This window comes from Motacilla alba, chromosome 2 (genome assembly GCF_015832195.1).
Source record: "Motacilla alba alba isolate MOTALB_02 chromosome 2, Motacilla_alba_V1.0_pri, whole genome shotgun sequence".
Lineage (NCBI taxonomy): Eukaryota > Metazoa > Chordata > Aves > Passeriformes > Motacillidae > Motacilla > Motacilla alba.
The window spans coordinates 152,112,303-152,126,229 of record NC_052017.1 but is presented as its reverse complement, the minus strand read 5'-3'; the positions used below and the strand labels follow the sequence as shown (position 1 = coordinate 152,126,229).

Below are 13,927 nucleotides of genomic sequence, written 5' to 3'. Positions count from 1 at the left end.
TGCAGGTTTACAGCTGGAGTTGTGTCCAGATGTGACGTTTCCTACCCTCTATCTCCCAGAGCCCGGCTGTGAATCACTGCTGCTGCTCAAGGCAGTCAGCTGCAGGAGTTTCCTGCAAACCTGCAGCCCAGCCAGCTGGGCTCTGCTCTCTGCCTGTGCCACCTAGCAGATCATTCTCCCCATGTGTTGAACTGGGTTGTTTCTCTTCCTATTTATATATAAACAATAGAATCAGCATGGTTTGGCTTTGAAGGGGTCTTACAGACCATTTAGTTCCAACCCTACATGAATCATGCCTAAATAAATATCCCTAAATAAACAATTCCCATTGATGATGTTTCTGTGTTTACAAAAGTAAAGTCTGAAGGGGTAGACTACTTCCCATTACCTAATCAGGGTCCAGTTGTGGGGGGACTAATGATACAGGCTGAGAGGAGCCTGGCAGTAAGCCTGGCCCAAGGCACAGAGCAGATAAATAAATAAATAAACACAGCACAGGACCCGAGCACAGAGCCTGTGCGAGGCTGGCAAGTGCAGCTCTGAGCCCTCACTGACCAAGGAGCAGGCTGTGCCTCAGGTACCACGGGCCACGGCCAAGGCCCCTTTTCCAGCTGTACCTGTCACACAGGTGGAGCACTGAGGCTGAGGTCTGGCACCACCCTGGCTGTAGGAAAAGGAAATCCACCCTTTTGTGAGACTGCTCCTGCTTCCCTGGGGTGGCACAGCATGGTGCCCATCCACTGAACCACTCAGGAAAACCTGACTGAGCTACAGGAAGTGGTGTTGGTTTTTACCAGTCAAATTATTTTTTTTAAACTTTAATAATATAAACAAAATAGTGTTGGAGCTTTTTGCTTGTTTTTGTGTTGTTGTTTTTTTAACACAGCCATATAAGGAAAGCCAAGAGACTGAAGATCTCATTGGTATCACTGTGTTTCATATTCGGTTTTTTTTTTTCCCATCCCTGAATATTGATATTCTCAGCTGGCAGTGACTGGGGTGGGCATTAATTCCTACTCCAAAAGCAGGAACACCAGGAGCATCTTTGCTGGATTATGCAATGAGTAACAACCACCAGCAGACTTGACACAGGGTAAACCACTGTGACTAAAGGCTCTAAAATGTAAAGTAAACTTTATTATCCTTGAACCACAAAATAGATTTCTTTGGTTGTACAAATTTCACTAGTTACAGTCTTGATGCGCTAATTTTCCCTCGGAGTCTCGTGGGAGAGAACGGGAGAGAATCCAGAGCCTGGCACCAGGTACCGCACAGGAAAGGAGAGAAGAATCACAAGTTAGTCACCAAAACCCAGCCAGGATTGTTTCCAAAACTGCTCTTGTTAAAAAGCAAATGCTAAAATTAGATTTAAAAAGGAAAAGCTCAAATTGCTGATGATGGAGGCAGCTGCAGCTGCAGCGTGAGATTATCAGAGTTCCCCTTCACAAGTCTGTAAAATCAAAACAGAGTCAGTTAAAATGATCCGCTGGATTTTGGCATGAAAGGAGAGGCTCAACTAAAAAACTGCACCCAAGAAACTGCATCCAGCTCTGTCCTTCAGCAAATGTACAAGCAGATGTGCCTGTCAGTGCCCAGCCACTGTGAGGCTCAAGGTCCAACCCTGGTCTTACTGGGGAGTCAGAGAGCACCAATGGAAGGGAACGGGGTTGTGCCGAGCTCGGACCTTCCTCACGGCGAGAGGCAGTGATAAAAAAAGAAAAAGAAAAGGGTTGTTTCCCCTCACTAGTGGCAGCAGAGGCTGATGGCAGAGTTGGGAGCAGCAGCTGTGACCTCCACATCTGGAGAGCTCACATAATTCAGAACTTGCTCACAGCCCTTGTTCCACGTGTGGAAACCAAGGCTCACACCCCCACTCATCTCTCATTTTCCTTTTCCCCTCTTGTGTGGGCAAACGTGCATTTTCCCTGTCCTCCATGGGAAGGGGCCTGATGCCAATGAGCTGGCAAAGTGGAACTGTGTGGTTATTGCAAGGCACAGGCCAGCCCCATCCTGCTCCTGGTGCTCCCTGCCAGCCCACACCACACCAGGCACCCGTGACATCCCACCCCACCCTACAGCCAGCGTGGGCACTGTGGACTCCCCACCAGCATCTCTATGTGCAGGATCCTGTAACTCCCAACCTGACCCCAGCAACTCCACATTCTACCCATCCCCAGTTCCTGAACTCTACCCACTAAGGTACCTGCTGTCACACCTCCCACCTCTGCCACTGTGTCCTGCTCCCACTGCTGTCACACACCCCTACACCTCTACTCTGGCTGTCGGCCCCGTCCCATTCCTGCCCCAGCTGACCAGTTCAGCCCCAGTGCCACGGGAGAGACTCCTCCCCTCGTGTGCTCTGGAGTGGCTCCCGCCGTGGTGACAAAGGGGGACCGTGCCCATCCGTGGAGGGAGCTGTCCCAGGACAGCACAAAGCCCCAGCAGGAGCAGTGTCCCACCAGGACAGAGGCAGGTGGCAGAGAGCTGGCTCTGTTTTCCTTGAGCACAGAGTGCCAGTGGCAGAGGGAGGCACTTTGCTGGAATTCTGGTGGTTTTTCTCTTTTTTTTCCTTCTTTTTGCCTCCAAGCTTCCCATTCCCAAACACTCCCAAAGGGAAGTGAGGTGACACAGTGCGGGAGCTGGGAGGAGATGCTTTTTGGCAAAAGACTGGAAATTAAGTAGGAGTAAAGGCAGGTTGGACCTTCCTCCTGATTCCCACCAGAGGAGAAACTCCTTTTAACCACTACAAAACCCAAGCTGAGGCAGTAACAGCTGGAGCCCAACACACTCTCACACTCCTAACATTCTCCCTGTCCTACTCTTCCCCACACACAATATTTACAGGCTAAAAAGCTGCCCACTGTCCTGGCCACCCTTCCTCGCCATCTGCCAGCAGTCAGTCCAGTGTTGTCCCAGTTTTGGGATGTGCCCCAGTGCACTGTTGGGTGAGAGACGAGGGCGCTTCACAGCCCCAGAGGAGTCAGTTGGCCACAGAGCTCACGGGGAGCTCAGTCCCATCCAGAGTCTGTAGGCAGGGGGGCAGCCTGCTGCTGTCCCTGGAGCTCCCGGAGGGCTGTGCCAGGCCAGTCCAGTGCCCAGGCTGTGCCAGGCCAGTCCAGTGCCCAGGGTCACCTATGTGGGGACAGCGGTCTCCAGGCTGCGCCGGCTGTGCCGGAGCTTCCGCTTGCTGCTGTACAGGGCCATGTCCTCCAGGGCTGAGGGAGCTGCTGCTGCTGGATCCCCTGCTCCCAGTGCCTCCTCCTCCTCCTCTGGCTGCCCGTCCTGCTCCCGAGGAACTGCAACGACAAGAGGGGTTCGGATCTGAAGACAAAGCCCTGGGTTAAGTCAGGGGAGATCCTGAGATGAAATCCTTCCCTGTGAGGTGGTGAGGCACAGGCTGCCCAAGGAGCAGCTCACAGCAATCTGGTCTGATGGAAGGTGTCCTGACTCAGGGCAGGGGTAGTACTGGGTAGTCTGAAAAGTCCTTTCCCATCCAAACCATGCCCTGATTCTGGCAGCACACAGCTGGCACAGTTAATGCAGATGTCAAGGCTATCATAGGATGACAGAATGGTTTGTGTAGGAAAGAACCTTAAAGCTCATCCCATCCCACCCCTGCCGCAGGCAGAGACACCTTCCACTGTCCCAGGTTGCTCCAAGCCCTGTCCAGCCTGGCCTGGAACACTTTCAGGGAGTGTTCCAGGGTAGTCCCATGTGCTGGATTTGGGACAGCACTGGTCTCAGTCACTCACAGTAACTCCCTGGTGACCTGCAGCCATGCAGGGAGCACTGTGGGTGCTGGGAAGGAAGAGCCACAGCTGAGAGGACACCTGCCTGTAACACCCCTCGTTCATGGAACGTGACTCAAGTGCCAAGCTGCATGGAACATCATCGAGTGTCCTGAAATGCTTCTGCTCTCCAGAGCAGGGATCCACCCTGGCCCGGGTCTGCAGGAGTTGAGGGGTCCCTCTGTCACAGAGCAGGAGCAGAGTCTGGGTCACACTGGCCCAGCTGGCCAGGAGGCCTTTAAACTCAGGGGCACCACAGACATGGTGGGACAGCTGCTGTGCCTCAGGTGTTGGAATGGGAGGATCCAGACCCTTAGGGAAGGACAGGGGCAACGAGGTGAGGGTCACCCCCTGTGTCATGCCCAGCTGCATGCAGGGAGCTGCTCTGAGGAGCTGACCAGAGCTCACAGATCAGGACTGCAGAGACAGCTGACATCCTGAGGATGAGAGAAAACAGGAACTACTGGAGGAAAGCACAGGCATTGCCACTGGTATGAATCCAGAGTTTCCAGTTTTGTGTTGGCATTTTGGTGGGAAAGAACCTGTGAAATGCAAGTCTGGAGAAGAACAGGATGGATGCAAGTCCTTGGAGTAGTGATGTGGCTAAAAAGGCTGGACAGGGATAAATTAAAACCACAGGAGGGCAGAGAGATTTAAATTAAAGCCACAAGAGGGCAGAGAGAACACGTGTGGTTCCTGAGCGTCAGAGCTGCAGAGTTCATTAGCCAACAGCAATTAGGGCAGGTGCAGGATGGGGAGGCAGCTGCTGCCAACAGGAGACAGCCCAGGTGGGCAAGGAGCACACGGAAAAAGCAGCTCCTCACATCCCACAGGCAGGTTTCCTGTAACAGGAGCAGCACACAGGTTTCTGCAACCTGAGGGTTACAGGACTGGGAAGCAAAAGTCACCAGATGATCTGGAAAAGTCAGGCCACAACAAAGGGAACACTGCTTGGTTCCACTCTGAAAATGCTGCTCTGCAGTTCAGTAAGTCCATGGTCTCATGGAAACCTTGGAATAAAGGTTTTTAAATCTATTTAAGAGATGATGACCATGAAGTCAGACCAGAGAATGGAAGGAACTGTTTCTGTATGGGCAACAGGACAAGGGTGTGCTGGGAGGAGGGAGATGCCAACACTTTCCTGCAGTTGGATTTCCTCAGAGTTCCTGATGTAATGGCTTGCTAGCACGAAGTTTCAGAATTGCTGTGAGTCAAAAAGCCCTAATTCCATGATTCAGGACCATTCTGATTATGCTGGCTGGAATGCTGCACTGCCCGGGAGAGTGGGATGGGATGGGGGGCTCTGAAAAAGCCAGGAGAACTTGGTCCCATGCCAGGAGAGCTGACTGGCATCCTCACCTCCATCCCTTCCAGATGATGTGGGAAAAACCTGCTTCTTGTTTGTGTGCCTCACACACATCACAGGTGATTTAAGCATTACTTCAGGACTGAGGGCTGGGTCTCCCAAGGAGCACCACATTTTCTTTCTGGTTTTCATCCCATTTTAGGGCCAGCAGAGCAGTGACAGGCAACAGAGAGCTCTGGATGCCCTAAGCAGCAGCTGCTATTCCCCAGACCTTCCGTGAGCTCCCTGCATTGCCTGAACAAACAACCTCAAGAGAATAACCCAGAGCTTAGAGGATGACTCTGAGGGATGAAGAACAGCTCCTGTTCTCAGGAAAGTAAGTTTGTGTGGAGTCCTGCAGCAGAACCTCCTTCTGGAAACTGCTCAGCTGTCTGGGATGCAGCCTGGACTCAGAGGAATTTGTCAAGATAAAAGGAACTGTTGTTTTTTTTTTTTTTTTTTTTTTTGGTTTTTTTTTTTGTGTGTTTGTTTTTTTTTTTTTTTTTTTTTAAATAAAGGGGTGAGACATGCAAAAAGGGTAGAAGCAAACCAACTGTTAGAGGTTACACAGCAGGCAGGTTCTGCCCAGCTCCACGGTGCTGCTGCAGCCCCTGGAATCAGCTGGGTGAGTCTCAACTGTCTGTGACAGGTGGGACAGGCAGACACAGCCCAGCTGGACAGCCCAGAGGCCCAGCTGCACACCTTTAACTCCTGCTGCCTGAGGTGGCCACAGCCCACGAGTGTACCTCGGATGAATTCACCTGCAGGATTCCCTGTTCCAGGAAAAGGGGCACAAGGCAGCCCCTGCATGAGGGACACCATGCACCTGCAGCAGGTGGCAGAGGCCAAAACCTCCCTGCCACATCCTACTGCCACTCTACTCCAGGACACAAACTGGAGCACACCAGGCATGCTTGTGACACAGCACACTGGGAAAATTAGTCATCACTGAAAATGATGCAAATATGATAAATATCCTACCCAAAATGAACGTGGTGAGCGTGGAGCTGTCATTCTAAAACAGACAAAACATGGCATTGCTTCAAGCAACAGAAGCTGAGCTCCTCAGGGGGGATCCACAAGGCAGGAGAACCCTCCAGGCCCAGAGCAGGGAGTGAGCAGGACAGCCAGGACTCCCTGGAACTGGAACTGGGCTTACCTGAGTTACTCCGCTCATCGGCGTATCTGAGGTCATCAGCTGCATCAGGGGACTGCAAGAGAAATGTCATCATTCACACCTGGGACACCTGTGCCCAGGGTCCCCACCCCCCCGAGGGGACACTGCCACAGAGGGGACACTGTCACAGCAGGGACACTGCCCAGAGGGGACACTGCCACACAGGGGACATGGCCACAGTGGGGACACTGCCACAGAAGGACACTGACACAGCAGGGACACTGCCCAGAGGGGACACTGCCACAGAGGGGACATGGCCACAGTGGGGACACTGCCATAGAGGGACACTGACACAGCAGGGACACTGACCAGAGGGGACACTGTCACACAGGGGCACTGCCCTCGCAGGGACTGGCACTGCTCAGAGGGGACACTGCCCAGGGGGGACACTGCCACAGAAGGGACATGGCCACAGTGGGGACACTGCCATAGAGGGGCACTGACACAGCAGGGACTGGCACTGCTCAGAGGGGACACTGCCCAGAGGGGACAGTGCCACAGAGGGGACACTGACACAGAGGGGACATGGCCACAGTGGGGACACTGCCACAGAGGGACACTGACACAGCAGGGACACTGCCCAGAGGGGACAGTGCCACAGAGGGGATACTGCCATAGAGGGACACTGCCCTCGCAGGGACTGGCACTGCTCAGAGGGGACACTGCCCAGAGGGGACAGTGCCACAGAGGGGAGAGTGCCACAGAGGGGACACTGCCCAGAGGGGACACTGCCACAGAGACTGTAGCTGGAATCCCTCGTGCCTGGGGCAGGCACCCTGGCCTGGCCTGTGTGCAGGAAGGAGAGGAAGAAACACAAAAGGCACAAAGTGCAGAGAGTGAAGAGAAAGGCTGTAAGCTGAAAGAGGGGAGGGAGATTTGTGTAGGATATGAGAGAGAAATCCTTCCCCATGCAGGGGCAGCCCTGGCACAGGGTGCCCAGAGCAGCTGGGGCTGCCCCTGGATGGGGCTGGGAGCAGCTGGGGCAGGGGAAGGTGTCCCTGCCATGGCAGGGGTGGGATGGAATGGGATTTAAGGTCCCTTCCCACCCAAACCATCCCAGGGTTCTATTGCACCCAGAGACACTGCCTGAGGATTTGGAGGTGCAGCCCTCCTTTGGAGGCACCTTCTCAGCTGCATGCAGACCCAGAGCTGTACCTGGGGACATTTGGGTGGTCTGGAGCTGCCACAGGGCTCAAGCAGCCAGTCCCCAACTCACCTGGGACAGAACTGGAGAGGGGCATGTCCCAAAGGAACGCGCCCCAGGAAAATGAGGAATCACTTCCAGGAGCAGAGCAGCACCACACGGGACAGGTGTCAGGGAAGAACAGACACCAAATAAAGCAGAAGTGCCTGAAAAGACTCACACTGCAGCTCTGCCACAGCCAGCCTGTCTGCAGTGACACCTTTGTGTGCCACAGTGAGGTGAAGCCCAGTGTGGCTGTGCTTGCTGGCTCTCCACGCACAGAATCTGCTTCATGCTCTGTATACAGAACTGAAAAACCCACCTAAAACCCTTCAGACACAGGGAATCTGCTCACTTCAGCTGTCACAAATGCCAACAGGGACTGGCTGATCCAGGCTCCCAGCCCCACAAGATTGGTTCCAGTGGCCCCCAGAGCAGGGGCCAGGGGTCAGGATCACCTCCAGAGCTGGCAATCCATGACAAAACAGCTCAAAACAGAAGCACCTGCCTATGGCTGTCACTCTCAGAACCAGGTGTTGACTCCACAGCTCACTGCCAGCAGAACTACAGCTTGAGAACAGGCACCCCAGCTGCTCCTGGGCAGGACACCAGGCACAGCTCAGCTAGGTCACATCTGCTCCAATTTGGCATTTGCTAGCCATAATTTCTGTCACTTTTTCTTCCCTTTTAGTTCTCATCTTTCACTTAGAAAACATTTGCATCTTCACCAGAATGGCTCCTGAAATATTTTTATCTGCAAAGCTTTTGTCATTCATTTTAAAACCATCTGTACCAACTTTCTCCTAATTCCTCTTGGCTGGAGCCTCCAACAAGCCCTCTGTTTTCAGCAGGACTGGTGTCCCTGCCCCTGCACAGGCAAGACCTCTGCAGAGGGTTTCCACAGACCCCTCAGCCTCAGCTCCTCCACCAAACCAAGGCCTGAGCTATGCAGGGGGGGTCAGCATGCAGTTTATACCTGGATTTCGTAAACAGGTTTGGAGGAAGGAATAGCAGCAAATTCCCGGTAGTCAAACTTCTTTTCAGACATTGACTAGAAGGGACAGGAGAAGGGAAGAAACAGAGAAGAGAGAGTGAGGGAGAGGAAGGGCTGGAGAGGCAGCAGCAAGCTGAGCAGTCCAAGCAGAGATCCCAGCAGGAGCAGAGGGTCATGCTCAGGGAGAGGCAGGAGTGCCTGGACAGAGCCTGGGACACCCCTGGGACACCCCTGGGACACCCCTGGGACACTGCTTTGGAGCTCTCCTGGTGGCAGGAGGGGTTTGAGCCACAGAGGAAACATCACCTGCTCCAGTGAAATGCTAATGCACACCAAGTCAGGCAGGAAAGCTGGTTCTGGGGAAAGTCCTGGCAAGATTTCTGATAGCCAGAGCAGAGTCAGAATCTCCACCCAGGGCTGTATTATGGGATGACCTGGCAGGACAAGGCTCCCTCTGTGCAGCTGCTCCCCCCTGCTCTCCCTGGCCTGTCTCACCAGCTCTTACAGTGCTGTGCAACAATGGCCCATGGCTTTTACTCAGGGCTAGGAAAAGGAAAATGTTGATTGCAGCTGCAGGTCTGCCTTGTGCTCTTGAGGAAACACAGGGCCAAAGTCCCTGAAGTGAACTGAAAGGCTTTCTGAACCCAGGCAAAGGTTTTCTGAACCCAGGCAAAGCCTTCTGAACCTAGGGAAAGGCTTTCTGAATTGGGGAAAGGCCTTCTGAATGTGGGGAAAGGCTTTCTGAACCTGGGGAAAGGCTTTCTGGACCTGGGGAAAGGCTTTCTGAGCTGGTGGAAAACTTTCTGAACAAGGAGGTGAAGCACCATGGAAAGGATGGCATCATGAAATAGGGAACAGAAAGCAGATGTCCCCTGGGAGCTGCAATAAAGGGGGGTACCTCTGGCCAGGAGTTTGGCCAAGTTCCATCCATGGACCTCCCACCCTTCCCTGCACATGCAGCCAGGCCTGGCTCAAGAGGGGACCCACAGCTCCCAGCACACCCGAGCAACCAGGGAATGCCAGGATTGAGGAAAGGTGACAAAAGCAAGCAGGAAAACACCATACCAGCCTTCCTGGGGAAGTGACGTTCCTGGGGCTGCAATCTGCGGGAGGTGACAGAAGAGCAGAGTTAGTGACAGGCTGGCTGTGTGACAGTCACCCCTCAGCCATGTCAGAGAGGTGACACCATGCTGAGGGCAGGCCCTGCCTGCTGCCCTCCCAACCAACACCTCTTCACTGCTTTTTCAGCAAATCAGGGTGCTGGCTGTGTTCCCACCCTGGTTCCCTGGAACCTCAGCTCTGCTCCAGGTGCTGTCAAGTGTCCTACAGCTGAGGCCCCGCCCTGTGCTGTCCCCATGTGCCCCAAGGAGCTTCCAGCCAGGAAGAAGGAGGGAATTGCCCCCCAGAGCCCTGCCTGTGAGCAGGCTGAGCTGCAGGAGCCCTGCCTGTGTCCCCTGCAGGCAGCGGCAGGTGCTCTGTACCTTCCAGTGGCATGGAAGGAGGGAATTGCCCCCCAGAGCCCTGCCTGCCCCTGCTCTGTACCTTCCAGCCAGGAAGAAGGAGGGAACTGCCCCCAGAAGGAGGGAATTGCCCCCCAGAAGGAGGGAACTGCCCCCCAGAAGGAGGGAATTGCCCCCCAGAAGCAGGGAGCTGCCCCCCAGAGCCCTGCCTGCCCCTGCTCCATACCTTCCAGCGGCGTGGGTGACGGCGTGGGCGCGGGCGAGGGGGACTCTGCCAGCTGCTCCAGGGTGCTGCGCTTCTTCCCCTCCTTGGACTTGGCAATGACCATCTGGGCCTTGAGGGCATCCTGCTCCAGGGATTTCATCCTGCCTCGGGAACGGGGTGGGGAGGAGAAGCCATCAGTGCTGGTGAGGGGACAGGTGCCACCCATGCGGGCAGGGCAGGGACAGAGCCCTGGGCCAAGCATGGCTGGGTGCAACAAAGCCCCCAGGGTCCCCGAGGCAGACAGGGGGACAGCTGGGCTGGCTGCCATCCCAAAACACACATGGGAATGCATGTGCCAAACACACGGAGCCTGAAGCTATGGATCAACACACTGAGAAGCTGCGGGCAGCCCCAGAGTGCCACACAACGGGACAGTGACCTGAGCTGGGGACAGAACTGCAAGGATCACACGAGCAGGATCAGTCCTGGGGGCTTTACCCTCCTCTGTGCTCAGTGTGCTGCACCTTAACCCTCTCAGCCAGCAGGAGATCATGAAGGCCAGGCTGGATGGGGCCCTGAGCACCCTGCTCTAGTGGAAGGTGCTCCTTGGCAGGGGGTGGAACTGGGTGATCTCTAAGGTACCTTCCAACCCCACTGGGACTCTGTGACACAGCTGTGAAAAAGTGGGTCCAGCCCTCAGAGGTGTCTGTTCCTTCCTCCCCATCAGACAGCCCCAGCATCCCCCCTTGTTCTCTGGGCAGTGGACACCAGGGCCACCCCCTGTCCTCCTGCCCCAGAGGGGCACAGGGACACAGACAGGAGCATGCAGCTGTGGGGAGGGGCAGTGCACACCTGGATTGGCCTCCTGACCCAGGGATTCTCGAGGTGTGGCTCTGCACTGGGCTGGCCAGGTGAGCTGGCCTGGCCCCGGGAGCAGGAGCCCACTGCCGGGACTGGTACAGCCTCCTGGCCAGGTCCTGCTCGTACTGCTTAACACTGTCTTCAAGAGCTGAGCATCTGAGGAGGAGCAGCAGCAGAAGGAAGAGGAGGAGGAGGAGGAGGGAGAGGAAGAGATGATGGTGATGAACATTGCAGCAGACAAGAACAGGAAAAGAAAGAAACAGATACAGGAACATACCCTGGGGAGGGAAATAGGGGTCTGACACGGGGCAGCCTGGGCTGCACTGGTCCCAGATGTGATCCCACCCAACCCTGGCCACTGCTGAGGCAGCAGGAGCCCCTGGGGCAGTCTGGGATTGTGCCCAGGAACACCAGCCTCCATCAGTCCCACATCCAGGGCTGCATTCCCGTGTGCTGGGAGGGACCAGGAACAGCTCCAGCCCCAGGGGAAAGGCTGTGGGGTGGTCAGAGGCTGTGTGAGAGGGGGTCAGACTGAACAGCTCCAGCCCCAGGGGAAAGGCTGTGGGGTGGTCAGAGGCTGTGTGAGTGTGGGTCAGGCTGAGTGTGGGTCAGACTGAACACTGGAAAGGCTGTGGGGTGGTCGGAGGCTGTGTGAGTGTGGGTCAGGCTGAGGCTGTGGGCACACGTGGGACAGCCTCTCAGCTACACTGACCACGTGCTCCATGCACCTCAGCTGGACCATGGGAAAGGGGAACACAAGGCCAAGCACAGGACACACATTTTGTCCTGGACACTGAGGGTGTGTCCCTCAGTGTGTGCCAAAAATGCTCATGGGCCTGGCTAGGGACCTGCCCCAGGGTGTGCACCAGAGCCCCTGAACCTCCCTCTTCCCATGGGACAAGGGCCTGGAGGGACAGGACACAGGGAATGACCTCCCACTGCCAGAGGCAGGGTTAGATGGGATATGCAAAAAAATTCTTCCCTGTGAGGGTGGGCAGGCCTGGCACAGCGTGCCCAGAGCAGCTGGGGCTGCCCCTGGATCCCTGGCAGTGCCCAAGGCCAGGCTGGACACTGGGGCTTGGAGCACCTGGGACAGGGGAAGGTGTCCCTGCCATGGCAGGAGTGGAACCAGACGAGCCCTAAGGTCCCTTCCACCCCAAACTGCTCCATGATTCCATGACTGTGCCAGGGGCTGTGTGTGCCCAGAACCTGTGGGTAAGGAGGGTCTCTGTGTGTCTGCACAGAGCACAGGGGGTGCTGGGGGAAAGGGGCATCACACATCCTGGAGGGCACTGATGGCACAGGGAGAGCAAGGAAAGCCCAAGGAGGTGCAAACTGAGGGGTCGTGAGTGACAGCACAGAGCAGAGAACTGGAAAGAAGCAGAAGACAGGAGATCAGAATAGGGTGAAAAAACCCAGTGGCACTTGGAGAGAATGTGGGTTGGTGGGGCTGAGCCCCCTGGGTGGGGCAGTGCAGAACTTCCCCTGCAGCACAGGGGCCTCTGGAGACAGGACCTGACCACATCCAGAGCTGGAAATGGGGGCTCTGAGAGCACTGGATCCTCCTGGAGATGTGTGGCAGCAGGGAACACTCCCTCCTTGTCTCACAGAAAGGAGCACATGGCAGTGACTGACTGATTACTGCCCAGAGCACCAGCCAGGCCCTTCTCCAGGACCTGCACAGAAAGCTGGCCCTTGGCACTGGAAGCCAAGTGGAGCCAAAGTCCTGTTCTGCCAAAATTAAACCCAGAGGGGCTGGATCTGACAGCTCAGGCAGCTGAAGCCCTGGTCTGCCACAGTTAAACCCAGAGAGGCTGGATCTGACAGCTCAGGCAGCTTCTCCTTGACAGACACTCCCTCCTCAGGAAGGCTCTTTTGCTAGCCTCATTTCCCATGGACAAAACACACTGGAAAGAGTGAAGGTTTGGGATGAGAGATCCCTCTTGTGCCCACAGTGGGCAAAGCCCTGGTGCTCCACACTCACTACCCCTCCTGAAGTGTCATGTGAAACTCTAACTGTGCCCTGAGCAGCTCCAGCCAAATCCCAGCTGCCCCATGACCACGGGCAGCTAAACAGCAACAGTACAGCAGCAAATCACATCATCCCATCACCTAACAGCATCCCCTCCCCTCCCAGCATTTCCAGGTTTATCTGCTGGCAACACCAAGCTCCTGGAAGAGCAGAGTGCCCAGGCTGGAGCAGCACAGCTGGGACAGCAGCATGGGCTCTGCTTCCCAAAGGCTGCACGGGCAACATCCTGTTTCTCCTTGTGACACCCACCCCAAACAAAGCTCCTATCACAGCATTCCTTGGATTCAATCATGCTTGGACATGACCCAGAGCTGACAGAGCTCAGAGAGCCCTCCCCAGCGTGTGAGGAATGATGGGGAACTGGAGGCACCAGGGAGTGAAACCTGCATGTCTCCTGGGAAGGCATGGCAGACTGGGCAGTGCCCTCTGGAGCTCAGGGATTGCATTCCCAGGAGAGGCTGGCGGGAGGCCTGAGGACTAAGAGTAAGGAGGTCTGAGGACCACATCCTGTGCACGATGTGCGACACTGTGGTGCTCGCACAGTGCCACATTGATGGCTGCTTTTGGCACAATTTCACACTGACAGATGTGATTCCAGCCCTGACAGCTCCTCCTGAGACAGAGATGTGATTCCAGCCCTCTCCAAGCACCTGCAGCACAAGGACTTGGTGGTGTCTCCAATCTCATAAGGAAGGATATGGCAGAGCAAGGCAGTCCCTAAAGAGGCTCCAAGACAGCTGGAGGGAGACTTTGGACAAAGACCTGGAGTGCCGGGACAAGGGGGAATGGCTTCCCACTGCCAGAGGGCAGGGTTAGAGGGGATCTAGGAAAATCCTTCCCTCTGAGGGTGTGAGGCCCTGGCACAGGGTGCCCAGAGCAGCT

General features: G+C 55.5%; 1 protein-coding gene across 23 annotated transcripts in view; it reads right to left on the bottom strand.

Moving 5' to 3' along the window:
- Positions 1–1,108: 1,108 nt before the first annotated feature.
- SCRIB (scribble planar cell polarity protein) overlaps positions 1,109–13,927 on the bottom strand; it is a 114,321-nt gene continuing 101,502 nt past the window's right edge. For 17 of the 23 annotated variants that reach the window (XM_038126342.1, XM_038126293.1, XM_038126368.1 and 14 more), the window contains 6 exons: positions 11,005–11,169; positions 10,174–10,313; positions 9,553–9,590; positions 8,470–8,544; positions 6,293–6,344; positions 1,109–3,296 (listed from right to left, as the gene is read on the bottom strand). In XM_038126342.1, coding sequence (XP_037982270.1) covers positions 3,133–3,296; positions 6,293–6,344; positions 8,470–8,544; positions 9,553–9,590; positions 10,174–10,313; positions 11,005–11,169 — 634 coding nt within the window. In that variant the 3' untranslated portion in view covers positions 1,109–3,132. Of the gene's footprint in view, positions 3,297–6,114; positions 6,149–6,292; positions 6,345–8,469; positions 8,545–9,552; positions 9,591–10,173; positions 10,314–11,004; positions 11,170–13,927 lie in introns of all 23 variants that reach the window. The other 6 variants (XM_038126351.1, XM_038126315.1, XM_038126378.1 and 3 more) reach the window with 6 other exon arrangements.